The sequence below is a fragment of the Prionailurus viverrinus genome, chromosome B4 (assembly GCF_022837055.1).
Source record: "Prionailurus viverrinus isolate Anna chromosome B4, UM_Priviv_1.0, whole genome shotgun sequence".
In the NCBI taxonomy this organism is placed as follows: domain Eukaryota; kingdom Metazoa; phylum Chordata; class Mammalia; order Carnivora; family Felidae; genus Prionailurus; species Prionailurus viverrinus.
The window spans coordinates 51,403,435-51,428,735 of record NC_062567.1 but is presented as its reverse complement, the minus strand read 5'-3'; the positions used below and the strand labels follow the sequence as shown (position 1 = coordinate 51,428,735).

The window sequence follows — 25,301 nt, the reverse complement described above, 5'->3', positions numbered from 1 at the left end:
CTTCAAGTGCTGACTCTGCTGAGCCAAGCTTTCCCCTGTCCCTGGGTTTGGCTTGCACTTTCTTCTCAGGTCTTTCTCCTTTGAGAAATAAAAAGCTCATGGGTAAGTGATTTCTCATTTTTATAGAGTTGACAAGGAAACTAACACAGAGCCAGAGAGGAAAAAAGGCTGGGCTTGGAGTTCTGTTATGGGGGTTGCATATTTCATGGCTGACTTTGCTTTGGGGGGTATAGATAGACCAGAAGCCCTGCAAATTTGGGAAAAGCAGGTAGGTTTGCTGGGGTCAGAGTGATTTGGAGGCCTACACTCAGCTCTCCTGAGGAAAATATGAGTCAGGAGAGGTTATTCTTTGGCACTTCTCCTACTTAGTCCTTCCCACCTCTTTGCCCTGCCCTCCTTTCTGGCCTTTCCTTCCTGTTATGGCACAGAGCTTGCTTTATTCATCTTTGTCTTTCCCACAGGGTCCAGCACATAGTATGCTTAGACATGTTCTTTGAATGAAGATTCTTTCATCTGGCTCTGCTGCCTCCTTCATGTTTTGACACACTTTCTCACTTGAGATTCTGAAAGTCTCTATATCATATCTTCTTAGGGAGGATATTGGTGTGGACTTTGCAGAATATCAGATCCAGTTTTATAAGGTGGTCCACCATCACCAGAGAGGAGTTGAAGATATTCTTCCCTCATGCTAAAGGAGCAAGTTATCTATTTTTTACAGCTGTGAAGGTATCTCTGTGCCTTTCTTATCTAATTTTAAAAAGTTGTGGTAGGACTGATTATAAGCCAGGTCAGGCTGTAGGAGGAAAGATTACCAAGATCCCCTGGGGTGTGGCTGCCTACTGGTCTTTAAAACACTGTGTGAAGACTTGTCTGAGTTCCCAAGTATATTGTAAATGAGCCAGTGCTAACTAAACCTTGAAACTTGATGGCTCTGTTCTTTCTCTTAGAATCTATCAATTTTATGTACATGAATTTGTTAATTTATAAAGCCTTGGTGGAGAAGCCTGAAATAGGTCTGGCTTCCTGGGTCTCCAACAGGCCATTTGCTCTTATCGAAGTACATATTTGCAACTCTTTAATCTAAGGCCTTAGAGTCTTAAACTCTTCTCCACCCTTCTCTGCTCCCAAGACCATGTACACTGTGGGCAGTACTTCAACACCAGGAGCCCAGACAATGCTTCTCCATGCATGACACCTATTTTATTGCTTATATGTGCCAAATGTTGATTTCAAGGTTGTCTTTCTCTTGCCCTCTAGAGTTTCTTGGGAATGATTCTCCATTATCAATTAATATGTGTTATATGCTTCCAAATGCAGATTCATTTTAACCTTAGTTTAAGCAAAATCATGTGGAAAGGCCAGTATCTTTAACCAAGTATATTTCAAATTGATAAATATGATTTTTGGATTATATCTTTTGGTTTATCCTTGTCCCTTTTTTCTTTTATTAGCACAGAAATCACAAAGCAAAGTGGGGATTAAAATGAACTAGTGAAGAGGGATAGAGAATATTCCTTAAGAATTGGTGCCCAATGCTCTTTGTATAGATTATGTTGCCTGAGCTGGGGTGAGGCAGATGGATCTTGGTGGAAAAGTCATATTGATCTATAATTGGATAAGAACTCAGGACATTGTGGCATAATACAACTTTAATATGATTCAGATGATCTATTCTCTTTCCTACAGCAAAACAAACACAACAATTAACTTTCCAAGGCAGATGGTAGTGGTATAGAACAGCTACCTAGGGCTATGACAGGAACCAAGCACACTCTGGTGAGAGAAGACACAAGAAAGAGACAGCCAAGTAATTTCATGGGAGGACAGAAGGACACAGTTAAATATATGAAGGAAGATAACCAGGGACATAGTCAGCCTTTCCTAAGATACTTTATGTGTAGTATACTACTGAAGGTGTATATTGCGAGGAGGTACATGGCAGAAGGAGTCATGAGCTCCGACAGCCCCTAGCTGCAATTCTAAATGTGGAGACGCGGTATAGTGATGGATGGGGCACTGGATGGATTTCTAGAATATGTGCTTACAAGGAAAGGAAGGACTTGAGGGGGAAAACAATTTTTTCTTGGGAAAAAAATGAGAATGGATCAGTGTTCATTGTAGACAAAGTCCATCATATATTATAGTCTGGAAAACAAGGTGGAAAGGATTGCCTTCTCCTGCTTTCTCCTGAGGATTTTAATTAGGTGTTCATTGTTGACAGGATTTAGGGTTAAGAAAAGGGAGTTGAGAATCATAGGGGGAAATAGGGAGGAAATTGATTTTCACTGTTGACATCAATGTATCACGTCACTTTCTAATCCCTTAATTGCACATCTTTCCTGGTTTTTCCCAGCCTTTTCTGATTCGTGTTTGAAAAATGTCATTTTTATTCTTTCTGGTAGCCCATCTAGTTTCTGAAGGTCTCTAGATGCAGAAGCTTATGCTTTTCTGACTTGTCGGGTTGATCATCATGTTTTGATGTGATGATAGAAATGTTAAGAATTTCCAAACTGAATTCTGACTTAAAATAAAGGTGTAAATGTGTCAAATCATGAGTGACAAGTTTTGCATTTCCCTGTCTTCTCTGAAATTATCCCAGAGGGACTAGGAAAAACCACCTTGTTCACAACCATACCAGAATGATACTAGATAATATGGAGTCTATACAGCCTCTAAAGAAAAGCTGGCTACCTGATTGTTTACCCAAATAATGGTGTAATGATACTAGTGTAGAGTGTGAGTATAGCAAGAACTCTATAGATATTGTGAGAAGGAAGCAAAAATGTGTTGGTCCACATTCACATAGATTTTGGTCAACATTTCAGTGGATGGATTTGGTCTACACACAGTTGTTGTGAAGCATGAAGTTTACATCAGGATGGGTTTTTACTGACTTGGAATTCAGCCTCTGCCAGACTGGGAATGAATTTGAGAGGTGTAGGGCTCGGGGTGGTCATGTAGGTAGGAGAGCTGGAGAAGGTGGCTGTGTTTCCTCTTGGTCTAAGGAGCAGACAGTTTGGGGGCTGCCATGTCTTCAAGTCTTGGTTAGTAATATTTACTTATAGAATTAGGGTTTCTAGTCTCATTGAGAGACATGAAACAGGTCCTACCCTAGAGTGATTTTATTTTAGAAGGGGAGACAAAGCCTTCTTCCAAGTAACATGCAAACAGAATATAGTACAAAGTAAGATCATGGGTGGGAGGATGCCTGGTAAGTGGTCTATTTTGTGAGGTTGTTCTCAAAAGACCCCTAGGATACAAGTTTGGATATTTATTTTCTTTACTATAAGCTGAATTTGGTTAGTCCAGCTTTCTTTCCAACTTTTCAGGGTAGCTATCTGACTTTTACTTCTCCTTCCCTAGGGGAGAATTTACATATTTATTATTACTGCAATGATGTTTCTCTCTTTTCCTTTCCTTTACAGACCATGGTTGAGAATAATAATAATAATTATATTTTTATAATATATTTAACTGGATCTGTCTAGTTGGGTAAACTGAATTTACTGACTCAAGGTGTGGGTGGATCTTGTTTTGTGTTTTTGGTGGGGGGCATGGAAGAAAGGCATAGATACGTTGTATTTATTGGGTAATGTCCCAAGTTGAAGATGTAGCTTGAACCATGTTTTGCTGGGAAACAGTTATACACAATGCCAAGGTGGGGATATCTATGCAAGCTTCATCATCCATGCAACTTTCTCAGGTTGACCCATGGAGTATACAGAAAGATACCCACTAGTTTTACCAACCTGGAAAATTAGGTCCTTACTACTCTTACTACTCTTACTACTACTCTTACTTTCCATCAACTAGGAAGATATCTGGGATGTTGACATGCCTTTGCCTTGACTATTCATTTCTGATTTAGGAATACCCTTCCTCATTTATACTTTATGTATTTTTTTTACTTATTTTGGAAGGTGGGTAAGTATTGATGAAATGCCCTTAGTTGTATGTTCCCATAGAGGACTATTTTGTATTTGCCACCATTGTGCACTGTGTGTAACTGACTGTGTGATGATTTGGGGGTAATGGTGGTGATGTATATTATTTATGGGAGGTAAATATGTTGATTTTGCTTGAGTTCTTTTGCACAAAGAATCACTGTAGTGCCTGAACTTTATAATTTGGAATTTGCCTTTATTTTCTTTTACATGTAGTTGAAATCTTATCTTTAACAGATTTGAATCCAGTCTTTCACACTTAGAAACTTTTTGTGGTTTTTACTTGAGGGATCTTCCAATAGCTCATGTTAGACCCAACCCAAAGTACACAGAACCGTTCTGTGTAGTTATTTACAGATAGTACAGGAAAATTATGATAAATACAGAAAATTATTTTTTTCTGGAAGCTTATATTATAAGGGCATTTCAGGGATACTTCCTTATCTTCCTGAAACAAGAGAAGTCCTATTCTAGACACCATTTAATCCTTTGACTATGGTATCCCTCCTCCCTTCTTCAGGCTACCTTTAAATGAAGCCACTGCAGTTTGAGTATCATGTCATGTTGCCTAATGACAAAGCTTTAGGTGACTTATTTTACAAATAAAGTAAAACAGTGGAAGTAATAAAACTCTGGATTATCTGTTCAGTCGTGACATGTTCAGGGAGATGACACTGGAGGAAATCATATACCTCACAGATATTGTACTTTATCCCACATGAGTGGGTTTCTTCGTTTATACTTTTACTTTGTTGTGATGAAAGAGACCTAGACCTCAGTTCTGTGTCAGATCTCTGATATCACCAAAGTGGGCTACAGAGTGTGGGGTACTTCCTTGGCTGTAGCCAAGTAACTCTTTGTACCTCAGGTTTTAGCTGGGGAAGGAAATGCAAGCTGAAAGCATTATCAAGCAGAAGTTCTGCTCCTCACAACACTCCCACCCCCACTTATTACTTCTGCCCTCTTCTCTACCTGAGTGTTCTTGTGCAAAGTTCTAGGCCTGTGAGTTATGCCACTGGACATTAATGAAGGGAGAGTAGGAGGCAAGGAAAGAATACTGGAAAGACCAGATATCTATCTATAGGTGTGACCAGAGAAACTTCCAGAAGGAAAGTCATGCTGGACAGGGTTTGAAAAGAACGTGTTCTAGGCAGAGAGGGACAGATTATATGAGGGCTAATGTCAATGCCAGCAACATGTGCAAGTGTTGGCAAAGATTTGTCCTGTTCATGAAAAGATCCACAGAAAAGTTTAATAGTAGGAGTAAGTGATAGAACAACAGTGAAAATAAAGACTTATAAATACCATGTTAAAAGTTTCAACTTAATAGAGAACAGAAAATTGCAAGTCTGTTGGGAGAGAGAGAGAGAGAGAGAGAGAGAGAGAGAGTGCATGCATGTGCACATGCGCACGCGCACGAGTGTCTTTTTAAGACTTGAGAAAAGTGTCATTTTCCAGAAGGAGGGTAGAGAATACTCACACTTCAGGTATCTAATGCAGTGTAGTGATCAGGAAGGATGTAACTTAGGTCTTTATCCTGCTTTAAGGGCAGTACTCTCTGATGGCTGCTTAGTGAATCTGACTGAGAGCTTATAGGATCTCTGTTTAGAATTACCAATTTTATGGACAGGAGGGTGGACCAGGGAGTGTGGCAGGAAGCTGGCCCTGGATATGCTGTATTTGCAAAGTGTAGGAACATACTAGATAGAGGTCTGTTGTGGACAAGGTGCTAAAAGTCTAAGGAACTTCGTATCATCTGAATTGAATTGAAGGCTAGTTTGGCTATCCCCCGAAATCTGAAACCAATGATTTCAGTTGGAATTTCTTAGATTTGTTCTGAACTTTTTATGGAATTTCTCTAATAAAGTCAGGATCCTTTGAGTCTTCTTTGTCAACCCTTTATTTCTGGACATATTTGGTGTTTCCCTTTGAAACTGAAATAGGAAGGCAATCCTTTATCTTCTCTGTTGATCTTCCTATGCTAATAGCATGTTCAGAATACTGATTATTCTTTATTTCAAGTCCATATTCATTAATAAGTTTAAAACAATAATGACAAAATCATAAAATACACAAAGATATCTGTGTTGATGCCTGATGTCCATTCTTCTTTGTACTTATTTCCATGGATGATTAATAAATACTAACAATGTTCTAGGTGCTGTGAGCTCAGAGCTGGCCACAGACATGGGTCACAATGGGGAACACTGATGCCCATTTTTATATGTTCTACTAGGTTAGGTCTCTAGTTGTCAATGACAACCAAACAAGAATGATCAATCAGACATAACTGAAGTCCTTTTCACTAGAATCACCCTCCTATTTTAGATCTGGAATAGGGTTAATCATACTTTGGAGTGGCATGAAAGCTGAAATTTTTCTGGTACTTGTTCTTCTGAATTAAGAATAGAAAGGAGATGGTTGTTCTCTGGAAAACATTCCCATTCTGCTTCTGATTGGCAGCCAAGTCTGGGGAGCAAATGGCCAAATGAATTAGGAGGCTTGAAAAGATGTTTTGTTAGGGCCACCTGGGTGGCTCAGTTGGTTAAGCGTGTGACTTTTCGTTTCAGCTTAGGTCATGATCTCACGGTTCCTGAGTTCAAACCTCACGTTGTGATCTTCACTGACAGTGCAGTGCCTGCTTGGCATTCTCTCTTGCTCTCTTTCTCTCTCTCTCAAAATAAATAAACTTTTAAAAAGATGTTTTGTTAAATCATCCTCATTAAACTGGCACCATCTGCCTTCCTACCCTCCTTTGTCCCAGTTGGAGCTGTCCTTTTTTTTTTTTTAATTTTTTTTTTTCAACGCTTATTTATTTTTGGGGGGACAGAGAGAGACAGAGCATGAACGGGGGAGGGGCAGAGAAAGAGAGAAACACAGAATCGGAAACAGGCTCCAGGTTCTGAGCCATCAGCCCAGAGCCTGATGCGGGGCTCAAACTCACGGAGGGCGAGATCTTGACCTGGCTGAAGTCGGACGCTTAACCGACTGCGCCACCCAGGCGCCCCTGTCCTTTTTGACAGATGTTTCCTAATGGTGTGGGCCAGCAGCAACTGGAAGCCTCAGTGATGGCTGAAGTTTGGGAAGGCCAAATCTGTAGGTATTTAGCTGTCAGGAATATTACAACCATCTTCTTACCATTTGGGTCCCATTTTAGAAAATGTCTGCTCCCCACCCCCATCTTCCTTTACACAATAAGAGTAAAGGTTTCATTTTCTTCTTTAGCACTCCCTAACTGTACTGAAGATTGTTCTTTTTCTTCGTAAGAATGAGGCAGTGACCAGAAAAGATTTAGAATAGAATGGTGAAAGAATAATATGATGAAAGTATTCCTATGAGGATGACTTATATTTCCTGTTGAGATCCATTATCCTATAATTCCACTAAAAGCCAAGCAAAAGGAGATGGGCTAACGTTGTGGGCAGGAATTACCATTAGCTATTAAATCATATCTGGGAACTACTGGGGTAGGAATAGCAATTCTTTGAAATCTTTCTTGGCATCCAAAAGGACAATCCGAAGACATTTTGGTCCTAGATTGAATTAAGTTTGGATTTTATCAGGACAATGTTTATTTGGAGATTTTAGTTTTGATGGTCCCACTACTTCCAGTTCTGGCTCATCAATATCTATTTGTGAGGAAAGGAAAGACATTAGCAGAGGGTGACCTTGGAGCAAATAAAAGAACATGGCTCAAATACTCCTTTTATAGCAATTCCCTAGAGTCTTGCCTTTTGTGAAGGTAGGGTACTCAGGAGAAAGAACATGGTCTTTGAAGCAATAAAGAACCAAATTCAATTTCTAGCTCTCCTTTTTACTGGCTATATGAGCTTGGGACAGTTATCTAAACTCTCTCTATATAAAGTGGAATAATTATGGTTATGTCATTGGGCTGTTATGGGGGATAAATGAAATAACATATGTGCCTTACCTGCAGCTCAAAAAATTCTGGTTCACTTTCACCCCCCTCTTAATGCATCCCTAAATCTTGCACATATACCTGGTACTAATACTTGCCAGATACCATTTTTCTCTTCTTCCAGTTTCTTCCCATGTTCCCAAATATCTCTAGAATTGAAGTCTAGGGCCCTGGTTTATTAGTTTGTGTTAATCCCACAAAATGATAATAATAATATGGAATTTTTATAACTGTACTAACATGAGCCATGGTTGTGGTTACTTTTAAGGTTTTTTGGCTGGCTGACCATTTTGGTTATAAAGCAAAGTCAAGAGAGTTCTATCTTCCATCCACTCCTTTGATCCAAAGTTTCTGATTTGGGGCTAGATCATTCTGGGTGGAATGATCCAACCAAAATGATGGCAAATTTGTTTATAAAGAGTATTTAGGGGAGGAGAATCCATAACCTTTACTGCTGGGATATTCTTATTTTCCTCCTATCTTTTTGGTTTGAAAAAAATATGAAAACTACAAATATGAAAATTACAAGAATAGAATAATTAATACCCATTTATTTTTCACCAGGATTGACCAAGTGTTTTAATATTTTCCCACTACTTGCTCCCTCCAATGTGTGTGTTTGTGTTTGTGTGCTTGTGTGTATAAAATATGGTCCATATTCTAAGTATACTAATTGTCTGATTTTTTTATAGTAAAATATTTTTCCCTGATGCAGATGCAGTTCAGGGTTCTGCATTATATTTCATTGTCATGTCTCTTTATTCTCCATTAATCTGCAACAGTTCCTCAGACTGTCATTCCTAATATTAACAGTTTTGAACAGCATGGGTCAGTTGTTTTATAGAAAGTCAACTTACTGAGGAAAGTTCTTTTGTAGACTGATAATTTTATCATTAGGTTCAGGTTACACATTTTGGGCAAGAATATTATATACAAATATTCTTAATGATAATGAGTGCCATGCAGGCAGGGAACACATCTTTTTCCTCCCTATTGTGTTCCTCCCTATTGTGTTCCTCCCTATTTGTGTTTCCTCCCTATTGTGTTCCAGTCCCAATTCCCTAGGACTGGCCTTTAAAAGGTGCTTAATATTTTTGAATGAATGAATATGTGAGTGAATAAATGAATGAATGAATGATGTAAGATGTACACTGCCATTAAGGCCTATTATTTTTCTACTTGAAAGGAGGAAGAACACCCTTCTCCTATATCCTAGTCCCATTTTTACTGTACATGTTTGAAGGCTTAAAGGTAACCCAGGACCTCTGTCAAGATCCACAGAGAAAGGAAATGAGATGGGACTATGAGGTGAGGCAAGCTGTAAAGTCTCTTTACCCTGGGGGTGGGTGATAATCATAATATTTTGAGAGTGGACAATGAATAAGATGGTTCTTAGATGGAAAGAAACACAGGACACAGAAGCTAGAAGTACATGGTATGTTTCCTTGCTGAAAGAAATTAGTCATTTGGATTTCAAGATTTTATTATACTTTCCTCCCCTAACTCCCATTTGAAAATAGAGAATGTCATTATGTAAATTGATTCCTGTCTCTTTTCCTTTTCCAGAAGGACAACCCCGCAATTCTCTCCTTCTCCACCATCCATCCCCATCCCTACTCACACACAGAAGTCTGTATCTTATAGCATTTATAAAAAGTGGTTGGGCGGTGATTCTCTCCAGATTATTTGTTGTTGGGAAACTGTAGAACTCCTTGGAATACTCATATGGATGTAGAGATTTTATCTCTGTCACCCAGGGGAAGTGAGATTATGAGAAGTACTCTTTACTTCTCAGAAATGTGTTTTCAGGCTTCCCTTGGGGCCCTTTCTCCAGCTCTGAGCATCTCAGAAATTTCTGACAGTCCTTTCTGAGGCATATGGGCCTTGGGATTGAATTCACCTATTTAATTCTGCAAGGCTTCAGAGTGCCTGATGTATGTGGTTCTTATCCCCCTTCTGAGACTCTACCTACCCTTGTCTTTGTAATCATTAATATCATCAGTTCCAAGAAAGCACCCTTTATCTCCATGTCAACTCTTCATTATCCTGAATTATAGTGGGAATAATCTAAAATAGTGAAAGGCACTAAAGTGACTTAGTTTTCAGTGGTGGAGTCCTGCCTAGAGATAATCCATAAAGTGAAAGTCTTCAGGGAAAGCAATCTGCCATCGTCCTCCCCCATGGGTGGCTGTATGGCATCTCTGCTTTGGCATCTAGAGAGGGAGGCAGAGGCAAGAACACAGCTTGTTCAGGCCTCATTGTGTTATCAGAGGCACCAGGCATCTATTGAGAGCTCTGCAAAACTTATCTCCATGACTTGTTTTCAAACTCTGGAGGAGGGCTTTCCTTATTAGAGTATCCAATACTTAGTTCAAAAACACCAATCTGTAGAAAACTTGTGAAACTATAATTTTTTCTAGGGTTTCCATCTCACCCAGAGTAACAGCCAAAGTTCTCACAGTGACTCTCAGACCCTACAGAAGGATCTGGCTTCCTGCTTTTTCTCTGACCTCATCCCTTACTGCTTCCCCCTCACTCACTCTGTCCTGGCCCCACAGACCTCCTTATTATCCTCAAAAATAGCCAAGTACCACTTCACACCCATTAGGATGATTGATATAAAAAAAACCAGAGGATAACAAGAGTTTGCAAGCATATGTAGAAATTGGGATGCTTGTGCATTGTTAGTGGGAATGTAAAATTGTGTAGCCACTGTGGAAAAAAGTATTGTGGGTTACAAAAAAACTACATATACACTTCTGGGTATATATCTCACAGAATTTAAAGGAGGAACTCAAAAAGACATCTGTATACCCGTATTTGTAACACCATTATTCACAACAGCTAAAGGTGAAACATCCACTTGACCATCAGTGGATGGATGGATAAACAAGATGTGGGATATACAGACAATGGAATATTATGCAGCCTGGAAGAGGAGGGACATTCTGACATATGCTATAAAATGGATGAACCTTGAAGATGTAATGTTAAGTGAAATAAGCTGGTCACAAAAGTACAAATTGTATTATTCTACTTATATGAGGTATCCAGAGTAGTCAAATTCATGAAGACAGAAAGCTCACAGAGACAGAAAGTACAGGAGCTACAGGGAGTTACTGTTTAGTGGGTACAGAGTTTCAGGTGAGGAAGATTAACAAGTTTTGGAGATGGATGGTGGTGATGGTTACACAAAAGTGTGAAGGTGAGGCTCTCTTGGACCATCCATTTTAAAATCACCACCTACTCTGAACACATCCTAGCCTTTGCTTTGCTTCCATTTTTTTAATCTGATTTTGTTAACTAATCCCTTTTACCATTGGGTAAGAGACATGGCCCCAGTGTTCATGGTGGATTTTCTCTGTTTACTTTTCTTATGTATTCTGGACTGTTTCCAGTTTAGAAGTGTTGGTGTGCACAGGCACTACATTATTATTAATTAAAGTTCTCACCCTCAACTCAAACCCCTACTCTTGTTCATGACTGCCCCCTATCAGAGTTGTAGGGTTGCTGAGTTAGAAGTTCAGAACCTCTGGGGAAGCTAAGCTATGCAAAAAGCTGTATACTTGTTTATTTGGGAGCCACTGGTTTGATTGGTCCCAGAGTTTTTGTTGTCTGGAAATTCTAAGTAGGACAAGAGAATTTACATACTTTGAGATCAGGAAAGAGCTGTGCTTGGATACAAAGGGTTTGATATAATCTCTGTAAAGGAATGTTGCATTTAAATTCCACTTCTCCGAAACTTTGAGCACTTGAAAATAATTATTTAACATCCTCTGTAGCCTTCCTCTAAAGTCTTTATCAAACTTCTAGCAAAGCAACTGATATCCAAACTATCTTTGAGGCTATTCAGGAGAAGCCACAAGGCCAACATACTGATTGGCAAAAGTGTTAATGCACAAGCATGGGAAACAGTGAGACTTACTGACTTTAAATTTTTTTTGAAAAGGAAAGGTCTAGAGTGAAGGCAGTACCCTTCTTAGAGACAGAGGAATGAACACAATGACCCTCCAGGACAGAGGAGAGCAGGTGAGGCTGTCTGGGAAAGTAAGACAGCCTGCAATTTACTGGGTATATATTGTTGGATTTAGCAGGTGTTCTTTTTGGCCATTCATGATGGATATTTTGTTTTGGAGTTTTTAAGGAGCTCAGAAACTGAGATAAACACAGAGAAGAAGTAGAAAGAGAGAGCCAGGGGTATTTTGGAATTCATACAAGCTGAATTCATGTCCCCTGACCCCTGCTCTGTATTTCTTTAAGCACATCCCCTGTGTAAGCACCTTCTTAGGGAGGGATTGTTTCTTAATTAAAGTAAGATTCACAGACACAGAGCCCACATTAGGAAATGTCTTCAGGAAATGCACTTGAAATAGATGATGGTGCCTGTTCTAGTTTATTTACAACTTACACCTTTGTTTGGCCCATTCTATCTTTCCAAGCAAACAAACAAACAAACCTTCTAGGAATCTCAAGATATATTAGTCATTCAATACATCTCTATATGCATTTTCTCTGTCCCAAATGCCTCTTAAGTTTCCTTGCTACAATTATGAGAAGATCCTTATCCTGGGTAGTGAGAGTTAGAAGGGGAGTGTGGAATTCAGAAGGAGGTATATGGATCCTGGCCCTTCCCTCCCAAAGTTTTCGGGAATTTAAGTGACACACCCAGGACACCAGCCGATAGAAAGGGGAAATGTTTCACATGAGCAGCAGGATGCCCTGTAAGTGTTGGTGGGAAGAGGAGGAAGGTTGGAGATGGGGCTCAATCATGATGGCTTAGAAAAGGCCACCTAGATGTTGAGATGGGGGAGGTTGTAGAATAGGTTTGAGAAAAGCTAGAGCATCAAGACTGGACAGAAAGGCGTGAGGAGGACATCCCTGGCAGGACAGGCACTTAGGCCAAAGGCTCAACCCAGGAAGGGTAAGTCAGGATGTGAGAAACTGAGTTAGGAAGGAGGTGATGGACCTGAGGGTTGGGAGAGAATTAGGATGGGGCTCTGACAGCTGAGTCAGAGTCTGGACTGAATAAAAACCATTAGAATAACCACAGATTACTGCACAGAGAGAGGGAATTTCTGAACATTGGTTTTGAAAACAGTGATTCTCTGTGTTGTTACAAACTGGATTTGTGATAGTCTCTCTCAGGATTCCCAATAATGGGTTTGCTTTCTCTTCTGTAAGCTTGCTTGCTTATTTTTTTTCTGCTTGTTGGTGTCATAAAATATGATTATTTATTCCCAGATGTTTTGTTCTTTAGATTATTTCTCTGATATCTTCATAGTTTGTCTGTAGTCCACTTTTGCTCATATTTAGTAAAAGTGGGAAGAGCACAAGGACAACCCTGCACAACACAGCTGAAGGAAACAGAAATTATCAAAAACATTGCCCCTCTCCAACCCTGCCATTCAGATGGTCCTCCTCTGGCATTCCTCCTTAAAGTCCATGGTTGGACTTCAGAAGAGTGTAGGACATTTTTTTGAGGTGACCAACCTCAAAGGGTGTGTGATTCAACAAATGAGAGGAACCACTCTTGTGTCTTTGTTCCCAAGAACAAAGGTGGCTCCCCAGAGGGAGAAACATGGTACAAGCATCCTTAGTGCCCAGAAAGGAGCCTCCAGAGACAGTTGAAGGAGCTGATGGAGAAAGAAGAATTGGGAAAAGGGAAATGGGTTCAGAGGGGACTGGTAAGAGGGGTGTCCAGTCTTCCCTTGTTCTCTACCCTCTTTCTAGCAGGCATTCTTTCTCTGTGTTCCCCATGTCCTGACGATTACAGGATTCTGGTTCCCCTTGAATTTAATTCTATTGAGAGCCTGCTCACAGTGTCATCTCATGCAATTCCTTTGTCGAACCCAAAGTGCACGGAGTGGAAACAACCCTCCTTCAGTCACGGGCTTTTAGCACCATTGCTTCCTGTCAGGCACCTTTACAAAGCATTTTATTTTCCCCTTTCATCCTGATCTCTATTCTCATTTTCTCTTCTCACAGTGGGTGTGTGTGTGTGGGGGGGGGGATTACTGTCCTGTATTTAACAAATGATCTTCCAGTATATGCTCTACATATATATTTAGACACATTCATCCACTCAACAACAGTTGCAGATGTGAGGAATACAGCCAGGAGCAAAATATTTTTTTTTAAAGTCATGTTTTCATGGAGCTTACATTCTTTTGAAGTGAGACAAATCATGAACAAATAAGTAAGACATTTAGTACTTTGGGCAGTGGTATGTGTTATAGAAAAAAGAGCAGGGGGATAAGGTATGTTATGTGTGATTAGGAGCAGATTGCAGTTTTATATGGGGTGATTAAGAAGGTCATGCTACACATGTCCTATTTCACTAAATGCAGTGAAGTGAGCAGCCATGTGGATATGTGGGCTATAAGTGCTGCAGTTATAGGGGACACCAAGTACAAAAGCCTTGAGGTAGGGTCTCGCCTGGTATGTTAGGAGGCCAGAAGGTTAGGAGACCAGTGGCTAGAGAAAAATGAATGGGAAGAGAGAAACAGAGGCTGAGAGGTAGTTGGGTCAGTGACCAATACTGTAGGACTTTGTAGGCCATTGTAAATGCAGACATTGGCTTTTACTCTGAATAAAAGGGAAACCAATGGAAGGTTTTGAGCAGAGGAATGATGTGATATTTTTAACAGATATGTGTGTATCCTTGACAATTATACAGCATTTTTGTCTGTTTTATAAATGTGCATAAATGGCATTGTGCTTTACACCTCATCCTGCTTTTACTTTCCCTACTTGTCGTTGTTTCTGAGAGGTACCCATGTTGTTAAATGTAAATCAAATTTATTATTTCTGACTTCTGTGCAGCATCTCATTGTGCACATACCACACATTTTATTTATATATCCCTCTAGTAACAGATGCTGGCGTAGCTCCAACTACTTGCTGCCACTAATAGTCCTGTGATGAACATGCTCATATGAGCCTCCTTATGGATTCAGGAGAGAGTTCCTTGGAGTGTTTACCTCAGAGAGGGATTGTAGGGTGGAAGGATGTGTGCATTCTTAACTCCAATAAGATTGTGCTTCAGGATGGTGGCCCCAGTGACACTCCCACCAATGGTGCATGATAGTTTGTATCCTCTCATCAAATTCTCATGTTGATCCAATAAAAGTAAGTTTCCTCATGGATGAGGAAACTGAGGCTTAGAGAGATTAAGAAAATTACCTTGTTTCTATAGTCAAGCAGAAGATCCAGGGCTCATATCCAAAATCTCTAACATAATGTTCATTGCTCTTCCCTCTCTAGTACCCAGCATTGCCTCTTCCAGAAATAAGATGAGGCATCTATGATTACAGATTACTTTATTATTATTATTATTATTATATTAAAGCCTTACATTTTTCAATGCCTTCTCTAACGCAGTAAGCCTAGGACCCCCAAGTGATTAGCAACAGCATGTATGAGGGTATCTAATTAGTGTCCGTAGAGTTTCAAGGCAAAATATATGGAATAAAACCATATTCATTGTCTCACGATGGCTAGCTAACAGGCTTGAGTTTTAGTGGATGATTTTGAAGATAGACATATGCAAAGACTAATTTATTTTCAAAGCTTGAAGACTTTATAGCAGATTTTCATATTAAATATTTGGTAGATTATATTAAGTACATAGTGTTTGCTAGGCACTGAACTAAGTATTTTATACTCATAATTTCATTTACTCCTCACAATTATCCTATGCAGTATTTGCTTTTATTCCCATTTGACTGATGTGGAAACTAAAGCCCCTGGAGGTGAACTAATTTGTCCAGAGTCACCTGGTATGAGGTTGAGTTGTGATTTGCACCTGAGCAGTTTACATTCAGAGACTTACTCCTAACTACTAAACTGTGCTGCCTTTTTGTGAAGAAAGCTTTTAGAATCTCTTAGCTTTCAAATTGAGGACCTGTTCTTCTCAGCTGGGTGGTTGAGAGCAGTCATGGGAAGTGGACAAGAATCTCCAGAGTGAGAGGATATGACATTTGAAAATGTCCCCAGGTGTCTTCATTATGCTTCCCTCTGTCTCCCGAAGTCAGAACCTCTGCATTAGGACATCCCACCTAGATTATAGGACCTGAGCATAATGCCTTCAGAAAAGTAGGGATTCTCCACCTGGGCATGAGTTGTTCATTGCCTGTAACCCAAGGTAGCCTGATATTTTTAAACAAGTGTCATCAAAGGCAAATGACCTATGTGTGGCTTATACTTGCCATGAATGATATACAGTCAAGGTTTTATCACAGGTGGTTTTCCCTTCACACTTTTGATTTTGCTTGCCTTCTATAAGGAAGGTAATACCATTTAAATTTTTTACCTGAGCCAGGTTTATAAAGGTTGCTTGGCTACAAAGCGTGTATTTCAAATTCAAGTAGATAGCAATTATAGATTTTGTGTTCTTTCAGGTTTCTCTTCTCAGTTTGTACATGTTCAACAAAATATGTATTGAGTACCTAACTCACAGTCTAATGGAGTTAGGCAGCTGAGCTGGAATTTTGACATATTAGGAAAAATGGCACACGGAGTAACCCTAGCATTATGAGAGCACACAGGAAGGGCAGCATAAGGGTCTGGAGAAGCTTGCTGGGGAAGCAACATCTGAGCTGGGAACTGAAAGAGAAGTGGGGGTTAGCTATGTGAAGGGGACAAGAGGGCATTACAGGCAGGGAACAGGGTGAGTGTGGAATTTCACAACTGGGAAATTGTGCAGGAACTTGGCAAGGGACGAGGCTGGAGGGATCAGCACAAGTCAGATGATGAAGGAAGGATTATGAAGGAAGGGCAGTGGGAATCACTGAAGGGTTGAAGCCTGGGGGTAGGTGGGAGATACGTCAATCACATTTATACTGTAGAAAGTTCCATGAGTGAACAATTGATCCTCCTTATCTATCTCGTGAGCTTGTTGGTAAATCATAACGCTGGAGCTGGTGGGCAGCACAGAAGGAATTTAGATGGATTTGTAGACAGAAGGTCAGACCCATAAGTCAAGTGTTCCTTTTGATAATCTGTAGAAGAGACTTTTCCATTTTGATTTGATCTTTCCATCTTTAGAAACCTCTGACATTTGCCAAAATTCTCTCAAAACCAAAGCCTGAGTAGGGAGGAGAGAGGGGCCTGCATGACTTTGTTTTTTTCTGTTCTGCACTACTCATTCCTGGGGCATTGCTGTGAATTGTTCACCTGAAGCCTTATTCTGCTTGAGGAGGGGCCATTTGAATAGCAGCAACAAAGAAAAGCAAAAGAGGAACCAGATATTTGGCATATTCAGACAACGGTTTGAGTGAGTTAAAAACCCTTGTGAAAACTTAATAGGGAGTTTTAAGTGAGTGTTTTAATACAAGCTCCTAGAGCAGGCAGGGTCTCCAAGCTGCTGGAAGCTAACATCACAGATGAGGCAAAGTGGTTATAGAGCAGTGTGGACAATGAGGAGAATGTCTGCAGAAGTGAACTCACTTTCCTGGAACCCAGAGAGGGAGGAGACAGAGGAATTGTTTGGTTGTGAGCTACTGAGCTAGGTGACTTACTTCTTTTCTCCCTACCCATCATAGTCTCGTAGACCATGGTTTATAAAACTTATAAAACTTTACTTAAAACTTTACTACAACTTATAAAAGTTGTAGTAAATTTTGTCTTGTTGCTTTGGGTAAGGCTTAATTAATGTCAGCATTCATAAAACCACCTTTCTGGCTCTTCTCCCTACTTAGTAATGGACCCTTGATTGGCTGCTGCACCTATATCTCCAGTGTTTCCTCACCAGGCAGCCTTGTCCTCTGATTCTTGCAGGTAGTTATGAAGGCCATGCCTCTTTCTCCCTCTTCCTCTCTTCTCACAGCGCCCCCTGTGGGCCTAGATGGGTAAAGTGAAGGGTTGGACTGTACATTCTTTGCCATCAGTACAACTAAATGGATGATGCAGAATGAGGAGAAAAGGGGGCAAAGTGCCATCTGACCTTGGGTAGCTTATGTTGGGACTAAGGGTTTTAAGACTGGGGACCATATTTGTATTTTAAACTCAGGTGATATTTAAAAATGGGTCTTTTAAAAAGAATTATTCACCATGATCAAGTGGGATTCATTCCTGGGATGCAGGGCTGGTTCAACATTCGCAAATCAATCAACGTGATACATCACATTAACAAAAAAAAAGAGAAGAACCATATGATCCTGTCAATCGATGCAGAAAAGGCCTTCAACAAAATCCAGCACCCTTTCTTAATAAAAACCCTTGAGAAAGTCGGGATAGAAGGAACATACTTAAAGATCATAAAAGCCATTTATGAAAAGCCCACAGCTAACATCATCCTCAACGGGGAAAAACTGAGAGCTTTTTCCCTGAGATCAGGAACACGACAAGGATGCCCACTCTCACCGCTGCTGTTTAACATAGTGCTGGAAGTTCTAGCATCAGCAATCAGACAACAAAAGGAAATCAAAGGCATCAAAATTGGCAAAGATGAAGTCAAGCTTTCGCTTTTTGCAGATGACATGATATTATACATGGAAAATCCGATAGACTCCACCAAAAGTCTGCTAGAACTGATACATGAATTCAGCAAAGTTGCAGGATACAAAATCAATATACAGAAATCAGTTGCATTCTTATACACTAACAATGAAGCAACAGAAAGACAAATAAAGAAACTGATCCCATTCACAATTGCACCAAGAAGCATAAAATACCTAGGAATAAATCTAACCAAAGATGTAAAGGATCTGTATGCTGAAAATTATAGAAAGCTTATGAAGGAAATTGAAGAAGATTTAAAGAAATGGAAAGACATTCCCTGCTCATGGATTGGAAAAATAAATATTGTCAAAATGTCAATACTACCCAAAGCTATCTACACATTCAATGCAATCCCAATCAAAATTGCACCAGCATTCTTCTCAAAACTAGAACAAGCAATCCTAAAATTCATATGGAACCACAAAAGGCCCCGAATAGCCAAAGGAATTTTGAAGAAGAAGACCAAAGCAGGAGGCATCACAATCCCAGACTTTAGCCTCTACTACAAAGCTGTCATCATCAAGACAGCATGGTATTGGCACCAAAACAGACACATAGACCAATGGAATAGAATAGAAACCCCAGAACTAGACCCACAAACGTATGGCCAACTCATCTTTGACAAAGCAGGAAAGAACATCCAATGGAAAAAAGACAGCCTCTTTAACAAATGGTGCTGGGAGAACTGGACAGCAACATGCAGAAGGTTGAAACTAGACCACTTTCTCACACCATTCACAAAAATAAACTCAAAATGGATAAAGGACCTAAATGTGAGACAGGAAACCATCAAAACCTTAGAGGAGAAAGCAGGAAAAGACCTCTCTGACCTCAGCCGTAGCAATCTCTTACTGGACACATCCCCAAAGGCAAGGGAATTAAAAGCAAAAGTGAATTACTGGGACCTTATGAAGATAAAAAGCTTCTGCACAGCAAAGGAAACAACCAACAAAACTAAAAGGCAACCAACGGAATGGGAAAAGATATTCGCAAATGACATATCGGACAAAGGGCTAGTATCCAAAATCTATAAAGAGCTCACCAAACTCCACACCCGAAAAACAAATAACCCAGTGAAGAAATGGGCAGAAAACATGAATAGACACTTCTCTAAAGAAGACATCCGGATGGCCAACAGGCATATGAAAAGATGTTCAGCGTCGCTCCTTATCAGGGAAATACAAATCAAAACCACACTCAGGTATCACCTCACGCCAGTCAGAGTGGCCAAAATGAGCAAATCAGGAGACTATAGATGCTGGAGAGGATGTGGAGAAACGGGAACCCTCTTGCACTGTTGGTGGGAATGCAAATTGGTGCAGCCGCTCTGGAAAGCAGTGTGGAGGTTCCTCAGAAAATTAAAAATAGACCTACCCTATGACCCAGCAATAGCACTGCTAGGAATTTATCCAAGGGATACAGGAGCACTGATGCATAGGGGCACTTGTACCCCAATGTTCATAGCAGCACTCTCAACAATAGCCAAATTATGGAAAGAGCCTAAATGTCCATCAACTGATGAATGGATAAAGAAATTGTGGTTTATATACACAATGGAATATTACGTGGCAATGAGAAAAAATGAAATATGGCCTTTCGTAGCAACGTGGATGGAACTGGAGAGTGTGATGCTAAGTGAAATAAGCCATACAGAGAAAGACAGATACCATATGGTTTCACTCTTATGTGGATCCTGAGAAACTTCACAGGAACCCATGGGGGAGGGGAAGGAAAAAAAAAAAAAAGAGGTTAGAATGGGAGAGAGCCAAAGCATAAGAGACTTAAAAACTGAGAACAAACTGAGGGTTGATGGGGGGTGGGAGGGAGGAGAGGGTGGGTGATGGGTATTGAGGAGGGCACCTTTTGGGATGAGCACTGGGTGTTGTATGGAAACCAATTTGTCAATAAATTTCATAAAAAAAAAATAAATAAATAAAATAAAATTCAAAAAAATAAAATAAAATAAAAAAAATAAAAATGGGTCTTTAATTGAGGCCCTCTGGTTTGTGAATTAATGTGTCATAACTCATGCTCAAGCACCGTGCAAACATCCCACATGTAATTATGCACAATAAATTCATGTTCTGTTGTGTCTTACAGCTTTATTTGTTAGTTAGTTTGTTTGTTTGTTTAGAGAGCATGAGTGAATGAGGCACAGAGGGAGAGAGAGAGAGAATCTTAAGCCAACTCCATGTCCAGCATGGAGCCTGATGCAGGGCTCGATCTCACAACTGTGAGATAATGACCTAAGCCAAAATCAGAAGTCAGATGCTTAACTCATTAAGCCACCCAGGTGCCCCTCTTATAGCTTAATTAGTACATGAAGCTGCATGCGTTAGATGAACCCAAAGGGGCTGGCATCATGTGGTGTATAAAATAAGAGAATGTTGGGAAGTATTTGGCACTTCTTTTGTGGTGGGGGGAGAGAAACAGGGTTGATTTGTCTATGATGTCCTTTGGTGTCGCTCTCTGCAAAATCTGTGCTGCAACAGGTGCTATGGGACTTTTGATCTTCGGTTGGTTGGTTGGAAATGGGTTCAGTAAATAGTTATTGTTTACTTAGGCATTGTGGAGGGACAGCACATACCAGAAGAAATACAGCGTAGCAGCTTTGAAGCCTGAGAAGCTAAACTCAGCAGCCCCAAACCATAAGCTTAACTCAGCCTCACTGAAGATGATACCAGACTCTGTACCCCCTGGACTTGCTACAGCTCTCTGATCCTACAATCCTCTTCAGTTCCAGCCAGAATGCTGCGTCGGGCACTTCGCAGATTTGGTCAAATGCTGGTACGCAGATGTACGCCGGAGGAAAAGAAAACTGAACCTACCCCTCTCAGATGGCTAAGCACTTTGGATTTAGTGGTCCTGGGTATAGACTACACTCTGGGTGCAGGTGTGTATTTCCTGGCTGGCGAAGTGGCCAGCAATCAAGCAGGACCAGCCACTGTGATCTGCTTTTTGGTGGCTGTCCTATCTTGTGCATTGGCTGGGCTGTGCTATGCAGAGTTTGCTGTCCGGGTTCCCCATTCTGGCTCTGCATATCTCTACAGCTATGTCACTATAGGTGAACTCTGGGCTTTCATCACTGGCTGGAACTTCATCCTCTCCTATGTTGCTGGCACAGCCAGTGTAGCTCGGGCATGGACAACAGCTTTTGACTACCTGATTGGGAACCAGATCTCTCAGACCCTGCATGAGAGTATCTTACTGCATGTTCAACAGGTCCTTGCAGAATATCCAGACTTCTTTGCTATGGGTCTGGTGTTGTTGCTCACCGGAGTGCTGGCTCTGAGGGCTAGGGAGTCAGTACTGTTTACCAAAGTGATCACATTGGTGAGCCTTTTGATTCTTGTCTTTGTCATCATCTCTGGATTCTTTAAGGGAGAACTGCACAACTGGAAGCTCACAGAAGAGGACTACATAAAGGCTGGACTCAATGACACATTAAGCTTGGGCCCCCTGGGCTCTGGAGGATTTGTGCCTTTTGGCTTTGAGGGGATTCTCCGTGGAGCAGCTACCTGTTTCTATGCATTTATAGGTTTTGACAATATTGTTACCAGAGCTGAGGAAGCCCAGAATCCCCAGCGTTCCATCTGCATGGGCATTGTGATTTCACTGTTCATCTGCTTTTTGATGTATTTTTGTGTCACTTCAGCACTTACACTTATGGTGCCTTACTACCAGCTCCAACCTGGGAGCCCTTTGCCTGAGGCATTTCTATATATTGGCTGGGCCCCTGCCTGCTATATTGTGGCTATTGGAGCTCTCTGCACTCTTTTCACTACAATCTTGAATGATATGTTCTCTGCACGTTGGGTGATCTCTGTGATGGCAAAGGATGGCCTCCTGTTCCATGTCCTTGCCAGGACCCACACCAGCAGACATATCCCCATTGTGGCCACTGTGGTCTTGGGCATTATGGCAGCAGTCATTGCTTTCTTCTTTGAACTCATTCATCTTGTGGACTTCATGTCCATTTGGACCCTGTTTACTCACTCCCTGGTAGCTATTTGTATCCTCATCCTCAGGTATCAGCCCGAGGTGAAGAATGGGGGAAATGAAGCAGAGGTGTGGGAGGAGAATGGACCTGCAGGAGAGCAGCTGACTCTACAGGAACTACTTTTCACAGGCAGCTCCACCCCCACTCCACTCTCTGGCCGGGTTGTCTATGTTTGCTCCTCACTGCTTGTTCTGCTGCTCACTCTTTGCCTGGTGCTGGCCCACTGGCCAGTTCTGCTTTCTGGAGACCCAGTGTGGATTTCAGTGGTTGTGGTGCTCCTGGTGCTCATCACTGGGATCACTGGGGTCATCTGGAGACAGCCGCAGAGCTCCAGTTCCCTTCCCTTTAAGGTCCCTGCTCTGCCTCTCCTCCCACTACTGAGTGTATTTGTGAATGTTTGCCTTATGATGCAAATGACAGCTGACACCTGGGCCCGATTTGGTGTCTCCATGCTGATTGGGTTTGCTATCTACTTCAGCTATGGGATCCAGCACAGCCGAGTCGCTAACCCCACTTAATTTAGCACCAAAACTATAGACCTTGGTCTCGGCAGTGACAGTATATATTCACTTTTACATCATCACACCTAAATGCAGTCTTGTCCCTGCACGATTTTGGAGAGTACTCTTGAGTGCATGGAAAGCTAGGACTCCCATGGGATGTTGGCAAGGGAATGCTAATAGGGTTCTGTACATATTGTAGAGTGAAGGATGTGTCTTTGCTCTCTCTCTGTCTCTGTCTCTCTCTCTTTTTACTTGTCTACTTTACAGTTTTGTCTGTAGCTGCTCATTGGCCTTACTGGCTTTAAAAAATAATATTATTAAAATAAACTAGAAAAGTGTTTTTTTTTCTTTGAGCAAATATTCAGTAGTGATATTACTGGACTATATGGTAATTCTATTTTTAATTTTTTTAGGAACCTGCGCACTACTTTCCCTAGAAACTGTACCAGTTTACATTCCCACCAACAGTGCATGATAGTTTTTTTTCCTCCACATTCTCACCAACACTTATTATTTCTTATCTTTTTTTCTTTTAGCCAATCTGACAAAGTAAGTGATATCTCATTGCAGTTTTAATTTGTGTTTCCCTGGTGATTAGTGATGATGAGTATCTTTTCGTGTGTCTGTTGGTCTTTGTCCATTTTATAAATGGATTTTTTGATGTTGAGTTGTATAAGTTCTTTATATATTTTGGATATTAACCCTACTGGATATATCATTTGCAAATATCCACTCCTACTCAGTAAGCAGCCATTTTGTTTTGTGTATGGTTTTCTTTGCTGTGCAAAAGCTTCTTCTTTACATGAATAAGAAAAGATATATATACCTTTATGTTTATTGTAACATTACATACAGTAGCCAGGATATGAAAATAACCCAATTGTCCATTAATATATATATGGTAGAAAATACTCAGCCATTGAAAAAATGAAATGTTGCCATTTACAACAACATGGATGGACCTAGACGGTGTAATGCTAAGTGAAACAAACCCAGCAGAGAAAGATAAATACTATATGATTTCACTCATATGTGGAATTTAAGTAATAAAAAATATCTTGGGGCGCTTGGGTAGCTCAGTCAGTTAAGTACCCCACTGCAGCTCAGTTCACATTCTCACAGTTCATGGGTTTGAGCCCTGCATTGGGCTCTGTGCTGACAGAACCTGGAGCCTAATTCAGATTCTGTGTCTCCATCTGTCTTTGCCCCCACCCCCGTTCATGCTCTGCCTCTCTCTCTCTCAAAAATTAAATAAACATTTAAAAAAAGAGTACACTTATCTTTATGATTACTCCGAAATTTATGGAATTGCTGAATCCTTATATTGTACACCTGAGAATAATATAATGACACTATATGTTAATTATACTTCAATTAATAACATAAAGGAAACTAGAAAAAATACAAAAATAAAGATGAAATATGGCCCCTGCCTTTAAGGAGTTTATATTCTTTTTTTTTAAGTTTATTTATTTATTTTGAGATAGAGAGAACAAATAGGGAAGGGGAAGAAGCAGGGGGACAGAGGATCCAAAGCAGGGTCTATGCTGACAGCAGAGAGTCTGACACGGGACTCAAACTCATAAGCCGTGAGATCATGACCTGAGCTGAAGTCAGACACTTACCCTAAATCCATCCAGCCACTCCAAGAGCTTATATTCTAATACAAAGGGTAAAGTATACCTGTAACATAAAGTATAAAGCTATCATAAGTAATACACAAATAAAGTGTCTTGGGAATTCAGAGTGGAGGGTGATCATTTGTGGCTGGCACAGTAATGAGAGTTGATTGGTGAAATCAGAGACATCTTTGTAAACGAATGATATTTGGGTTATCCCTCTCCAAAGATAGATAGGATTTTGCCACACATGGGTACTAGGGAGAGATTGTAGGCAGAGATAATGACACTAGGAGAATGAGGCAATGTTTGTTCAGACTCCACTGAGCAGGCTATGTAGCTTGACCCTTGGCAGTGGGCGGGAGGGGAGTGAGCGTGCAACAGAACCCACACAGGTGGATTGGAGCCAGGGCTTTCCTCTGAGCACAAAGCACTTTGGCTTTAAACCCACTACCCATGGTGTAAAGCCCTGGGGTTTGTTCCTCTACTTGGCTATTTCTGTATTCTTGAACTTTGCAGTTTCTCTACAGTTGTCTGCTTTGGTCCACCTGCTCAGAAAGTGCACAGCCGAGAGCCAAGTATCCTGGGTTTTGGTCTTGTTTCTACCACTAACTAGCAATGTGACCTTGAGCAAGCCACTCAGTACCTGCATTCTGCTCAATAAAAAACAAAAAAACAACAAAAAACAAAAAACCCTGCATTTCTCCCTCCTATGTCTGGAATCAGCTGTTACCCAAGACATAGGTGAATAAACTGTCAGCTTTAGATATGAAACGTGATTGGCTTGCTAGTCCTGCATCACTAAATTAGGCAGAC

At 40.7% G+C, this 25,301-nt stretch overlaps 2 protein-coding genes across 5 annotated transcripts in view; both read left to right on the top strand.

Moving 5' to 3' along the window:
• Positions 1-25,301, top strand: part of LOC125169840 (cationic amino acid transporter 3-like) — a 56,976-nt gene continuing 31,675 nt past the window's right edge. For 2 of the 4 annotated variants that reach the window (XM_047865623.1, XM_047865620.1), the window contains exons 1-2: positions 1-102; positions 593-726. The gene's annotated coding sequence lies outside the window, so the exon portion shown is untranslated. The remainder of the gene's footprint in view (positions 103-592; positions 727-25,301) is intronic. The other 2 variants (XM_047865621.1, XM_047865624.1) reach the window with 2 other exon arrangements.
• LOC125169833 (cationic amino acid transporter 3-like) lies at positions 34-23,388 on the top strand. The gene is made up of 2 exons (XM_047865612.1): positions 34-102; positions 21,101-23,388. The coding sequence occupies exons 1-2, from the start codon at positions 99-101 to the stop codon at positions 22,879-22,881; spliced, it is 1,785 nt and encodes a 594-aa protein (XP_047721568.1). The 5' UTR covers positions 34-98; the 3' UTR covers positions 22,882-23,388.